Source organism: Condylura cristata, unplaced genomic scaffold (assembly GCF_000260355.1).
Source record: "Condylura cristata isolate star-nosed mole 26May11 unplaced genomic scaffold, ConCri1.0 scaffold00016, whole genome shotgun sequence".
NCBI lineage: Eukaryota > Metazoa > Chordata > Mammalia > Eulipotyphla > Talpidae > Condylura > Condylura cristata.
Window position 1 is genome coordinate 13700165 of NW_004567117.1, and position 6665 is coordinate 13706829.

At 42.2% G+C, this 6665-nt stretch overlaps 1 protein-coding gene across 1 annotated transcript in view; it reads left to right on the top strand.

Annotated features, from left to right (window-relative positions):
• HRH4 (histamine receptor H4) overlaps positions 1-6459 on the top strand; it is a 9697-nt gene extending 3238 nt beyond the window's left edge. Inside the window, exon 3 of the mRNA XM_004683988.1 lies at positions 5653-6459. Coding sequence (XP_004684045.1) covers positions 5653-6459 — 807 coding nt within the window. The remainder of the gene's footprint in view (positions 1-5652) is intronic.
• The last annotated feature ends 206 nt before the right edge of the window (positions 6460-6665 follow it).

Below are 6665 nucleotides of genomic sequence, written 5' to 3' on the forward strand. Positions count from 1 at the left end.
ATATATATATATATATATATATATATATACCTGGTTGCCCCTACCCCAGTGTTTCAAGTTTAAATGGCAAACCTTAAGAGAATCCAGTGACCCTTTTGTAACCTACCACAAAGTATTTGTTAACCCTTAGTGAATATTTATGCATGTGACTTGCCTAATTGACTCCTCTCTGTGCCACTAGAAGTGGGAAGGTAATAAAGAAACTCTAATGCAAATGTCTGAAGTGATATCCTGAGTCCCCAGTAGATTGAATATATTTGAGAACCTCAGTAGGTTTATCAGTTCCACCCCTAGGACAAATTGAAATAATTTTTTTTTTTTTTTTTTTGCTCAGGGTGGAGTAAGTAGAAAGATTTTGAAGCCTTTTGACTGACAACAGATCAATTTTGAATTGTCAGCCTTCTGGGGAGCTGGCTTCGATAGTGAGACCAGTGAAAGATCAAGTGCCACATTATTTTAGGGCTTAGCTCAAGAAAATTAGAACTTCCCCAAGCTTTGAAACAGCCTCATTAACAAGTTAGTGACAACTCATAAGCTAAGTTTATCAGAGATATAACAAAGGAGAAAGCAAAGTTGATTTAACTGAGTATATGGTGGGAGGGGGCCAACTCTCGGGCTGTGATCTGAAATCTTTCAGACTTCATGGGCAGCTTCCATTACTGTCATTCCAAAATCCCAGGGACCCAAACCTTTGAGGTACTACTGTGTGACAGGATTTTGCTTGATACCAAGAAGCAGAAATAAATGCATCAGTAGAGTCTATTTTTGAGAAACATAGTAATTTAATGAGAAGACAGGTCCATAAACAACTATGTTCAGTAAGGAGTCAGCGCAGTTCTGGAGTTGATGAAGTCGGTACCAACTCTGACTGGGAGGATGGTGTCTTTTGGAGGTAGACAGGGTAAGTAGATAAGGCCAGAGCAGATGACTGTTAACAAAGAGATTTCAACATGCTGAAACTCAAACAAGAAAGAAGTTTATTTTCCCCTCACAGAACAGTCCAGAAAAGACAGAAGGCTCTATTTCAGAAACTCACCCAAAGACTCAGGCTAACGGGTGGCACTCTCTTCTGGGGAAGGACCAGAAAACTTACAAAGTCAGATAGTAGATATTTTAACTCTGTAGGACTTAACGTTTCTGTTGTGACTGCCCAATAAACTTAGATAACATGTTGTGGGAAGGGTTTCATTTTCTTCTAAAAATACTATTTATACAAACTGGTGGTGGATCACATTTGTTCCACCAACAGTAGTTTTCTGAACTTTTCCCTAGGTCATTACCCTGTCCTTTGAGGTCAGAGCCAGATCATTAAAGCCTCTATGTACTAGACAAGAAGGGCAAAAGGCAGAAGTCCAGGGCAAGGGATTTTTCTTTTCAACACATTGTGCAGATCATACAGTCATTTCCACTCACAGTTTACTGGTGAAAGTTAGTCACATGGCCCCCCCTTGATGTAGGGCAAGCTGGGAAATGTACTTTCTAGCTGACCCACCGCAAAACCAGGAAGAAGGGGACAGCAGATATGAGAGGACGGCCAGCTCTTGTACCTCTTGGTTTTGAGTACTTCACTGACACCAAAGTTCACTGAAGTTTATACTGGAGGAACTGTAAATTTGGATTAGCAGTTCAAATCCCTATAATCTTATGGGATTCAAACTGTAGAACTTGCCCCATTATTGAATCAGTACATCAGTTCAGGGGGCTGTAATCAGTTACTTTTTTTATATGAAAAAATATAGAGAAGAGCAGAGTAGAATTTAATAAAGATTGGAGAATAAAATACCAGAACATTTTGCACACAATAAAGGCAAATATTATGACTAATTTCAGTCTATAGTATAGTCTGTTGTAAAGTAAAATGTATTTAGGTGACAGTCAAAATATTTGAAAAATAGTGTTGTAATTCAGTTTTCCCCATCTGTAATTAAAGTTTTCCTTTCTTTCTGGGTTAATTTTTCTTTTTAATTTTCACTGAACCTTGACTGGACCCTCTTCTACGAACATCTAAGTTCTTGACTCTACCTTAGGTTCACTGAAAGATTGCCCATGAGGTTAGGGAAAGATGGGGAGGATCCAGAAAGGAAACATGTGGGCTGTTTCCTGGTCTTGGCTTCTGGAATGCCCCTGATAATGCAAGCTGTAAACTTGGTGAGGGCTGGGAAAGCTAGCCCCCAGTATCCTGAATACAGCAGGAACCAAGTAGGGAGAGGCCATGTGCAGGTTTATGGGCCACTGTCCATTGGGGAGCACTCACAACACTGGCACCTCTGTTCGTGTGAGTTAGACTCATGAAGGCCAGAAGGAAGCCCTCAGAGATACAGTGCACTAGCTCGCCAAGGCGGTAGTGGGGAAACTGAAAGAGAGGAGGCAGTGTGATGTGCAGAGCAGTGGGCGGGCCTGGGAGTGGTAATCTGACAATAGGCCTGATTACAGAGTTTAGACAGTTTTCTGGAAGGTGGGGGGTGGGGGGAGTAGAATATCATAGCTGGAGGGTATGGGAGTGAAAATGTATGCAGCAGAATTGAAGAAGTGAGGTGAGAGTATTTCTTGTAGAGGAAGAAATGAGCTTGAACATAAAATCAAGACTGTGAAGAATATTGTCGTGGGAGGGCTGACTGGTCTCCTAGGACTGCTGTAACCAAGTACCATACACTGGGAGGAAAGAAGCAATCTTACTCTCTCCTAGTTCTGGAGGCTAAAAGTAGGGAATTACGAGGGGCTGTGCTCCTCTTGGATTACTTGTTGCACGTCCTTCTCTTAGCTGCATTAGGCGTGATCCTGAGGGTTCCCTGACTTGTAGAGGCACCACCCCAGAGTCCCCTCCATCATCACCTGGTGTTGCCCCCTGTGTCTATGTCTCCTTAGCTGTTTTATTGGGTTAGGGGGTCCCTTGATTTGATCGGATTGAGTATGTTAGAACTTGAACACATCTTTTGGGATGACACAAGTCAACTCACAGCCAGCACTTAGAATGGCTCTGAACCCCCATCTAGTTATTAATGTAAGCAACCTCCAGGGAAGCTCTGTCTCACAAAAGCAACCTGACTGTTAGAGTATGTGGATACCTCGCTGGGGCAGTGGAGGGAACAGGGCAAGGGCAACCTCCTCATAGGGGCGGATTCCGTAGTGGATGAGAGCCTGGTTGGGCCATTCCAGTTGGCCTGGCCACAGATGCAAGACGTTTTTTTTAAAAAGGATTTATTTATTTATGCATAAGCCAGAGGTGTAGGGGGTGAGAGAATTCACCAGAGACAGTAGGGAGGAGAACAGAACAGGTGAATCTATGAAAACACACTGCTGAGGGGAACAACAGGTGAGACAGAAGGGACCTGCTGTGCCATGTGTCTTAGTTCCCTGTCTGGGGGGTCGAATTCATGTCACAGTGGCTGGTGATCACTTGATAATGCTGTGTCTTTGACCCCTGTGCCACCAGGGAGCCCCCTTGATGCATGACATATTGAGCTGTCTTTTTGTCAAAAAGTACTACCCAGAGATGAAGAGGCAGGCATTGTCTTCTCAGTTCCTTGGGATGTGCATTATCCCATTTGACCTTATATATAGAAGAAAAGAGATCACTTCCAGCATATTGTATCATATCATTACAAGACTGGACAAAATAATTAATGACCATCTGGGTATTGTTACCATCTTCACAATCATTAGATATAGTGCAAGAGGCACAGTCATTAGTGGCATGACAAGCAGAAGGCAAAAAGTGTATTATTTGTAGAGGTTTGTGGTCAGCACCATATGTATTTTAGATTAACTTCAGAAATACCCTTAATTTGGGGAAAAACACTTCCCTATGGTTTAAGAAAAAAACTTATTTTCTTTATTTTTTTTGCTTCCTGCCAATTGATGATGTCTTCTCAATCAACATATAAAATTCATTTAAAAAAAGTGTTAGGTAATGTTGAACCCTTTAGATAAAAATAAGAAAATACTGTACATGAGACTTCAAAACCTAGAGAAAATAGTACACAGAAGAAAAAGAGTCATAGTCTCATATCATGGCTAGACCACTTTTTTAGAGAAACAAGGAACAGTGGAGCTGAAAGGAATCTTACTGATTTGAGAGAAAATCAGAGAGATTGTCCATTGACAGCTCTCTTTAAAATTCCTTGGTTCAGGGCCTGTTTGGTGGTGCGGGGGTTAGTCTGAGCGCTATGAAGCTATTGCCAACCACTCCAGCATGAGTTCAATCCTTGGCCAAGGAGCTGACCCACATGGTGTGGCAGACCTCTCCTGTCCTGCCTGCTGTTCCCTTCAGCAGTGTACTTAGACACTGTCATTGAGACAATGATCTGTCTGTTGTATTCCCCACTCTGTCTCTGGTGAGTCTGCTCACTGCCCCCTCGCCCCATGCTTTTGGCCTACACCCTGGCTCTTGTATGCATAACTGAATAAATCGGAATAAATATTTTTTTAAAATAAAGATTTATTTATTTGTGCATACAGAACTGAGGTACAGGCCAGAGGTGCAGGGCAGAGTGGGGAGCAGAAAAGGCAGATCGAAGAAGTACACTACAGCAGGCGGGTCAGGAGAGGTCTGCCGCACCATGTGGGTTACCTCTGGGGCCGGGGATTGAACTCGCACTGAGGCTGCGGCCAACTTGCAGTGCCCCATCCTAAGCCGTTGTGCCACCAGGGAGGGCCCATAAAAAAAAAAATCTTTAAAAAAGAATCCTTGTTTTATTTTTATCTCTCATATAAGGTGATAGGCTTTAGATGTCTTTCAGTTTTTAAGAAGATACTAAGTATTTCAGGATCTATCAAAGATCAGATGTCCTGTAATTGGAGAGAAATTCTCCCTCACAGATTTTTGTTTTTCCTTATAGATGCCTATCCTTGAAACCATGTAGACCTAGAATATTTTTCACTCTTAAAACTGATGGTGGTAGCTCTACCATGCCACAAAATGGCTGGCTACCACAGCTTTAGCACCACTTTTTCTCAGGTGGAAACACTTTTAGAGAGAAGTGGTGCGTGACATTCAGTAGCACCGTAATGTTCTGCACAGCAAATATAAACTTCTTTCTTTTTGTGGTTTACCCTAAGAGTGATGTAAGGGTTCTTTGTCTTTCTGACCCCACCTTGACATCTCAGTATAAATTACAGAATAGCTTCTCCTTGAATATTGAAATTAGAAAGGCCAGCGGCTCTTAGACGTTTTTGACTCTGAGGACAGTGAGGAATGCGTTTTGCAATATGATTTCTTTCTCTTATGTATGTCTCTCTTCCCCAATCAAAAGTTCCACATAGTTCACCATGTGTGATGCATTTTGACATGGACTTTTATTTCATTAAATACAACAACAATAACTTGTCTTGGTCAAACCTGCAGACTGAGAATTGTGTGTAAAGGTATATCCAGTTTCAGTTGTTTAACAGTTCAGATCAGTGGACCAGGAAATATTGCTTCTTTATTTTAGATATATTGACCTTGGTATTTTCTATAGTGTCAGGTGTTTAACCGTAAGGGTTATAGTCTTGGTCCAGGCTTCACTGACATTGAACCCTCTGGATCCACATGATATTACCCAGGTCTAGGTAACACCCCTACCTCTTGTACACCCCTGAAACTCCTGGCTATGCTTTCTGTAATCAACAGATGTTCATTATGCTAAAAATAATTTGTCTCGTCTCTTTTAGGTGTCTTATAGAACCCGGAACACTGGGATCTTGAGGATTGTGGCTATGATGGTGGGAGTCTGGATGCTGGCCTTCTTAGTGTATGGACCAGTAATCCTCGTTTCAGATTCTTGGAAGAATGGAAAGAAGGATTGCAAGCCTGGATTCCTTTCAGTGTGGTATATCCTGGTGATCATGTCGTTCTTGGAATTCCTGGTCCCAGTTTTCTCAGTGGCTTATTTCAACATGTACATTTATCGCAGCCTATGGAAGCGTGGTAGTCTCAGCAGGGAACAGAGATCTCCCAGACTCACTTCTGTCTCTTCCAGTAACTGTGGAAACTCATTGAATTTGTCAAAAGTGGCAATCCCGGAACCGAGGGATGCAGAAAAGTCCCGCCATTCTGAGAGACAAGGCAGACAGAACAGCTTCTTGTCTTCTTTGAGCAGCCAGATGAACAGGAGTGCGGTTGCTTCCAAAATGAATACCCTCCGCCACTCGGATTCTGTAGCTCTTCATCAGCGGGAACATCTCGAGCTGCTTAAAGCCAGGAAATTAGCCAGGTCTCTAGCCATTCTCTTGGGTGTTTTTACCCTTTGCTGGGCTCCCTATTCTCTAGTCACAATTATTTGTTCAGTTAGCCGTCCGGATCATCAGTGTCCTCAATCCATCGGATATGATATCACATTTTGGCTTCAGTGGCTCAATTCCTTTGTCAATCCTTTCTTGTACCCGTTGTGTCACAAGCACTTTCAGAGGGCTTTCTTGAAAATTTTTTGCATGAAAAAGCCACCTGTACCATCGCATAGTCTGTCATTGTCTTCGTAAAGAAAAGTTGCTTGCTTTTTTTTTTTAGTCTCTCACGTAAGTGAATTTGAGATGGCTTTCATCTTTCCCTCCCAGGCTAAGAAAGTCCATAAAATCACCCGAAAACTTCAAAATATCAGAATCTGGAAGACAGTGGAAAATGATGCCAGTGAATAATAACAGGGCAATTAGAAGTGCACAATGATATTTTGTGAACTGATAAACAC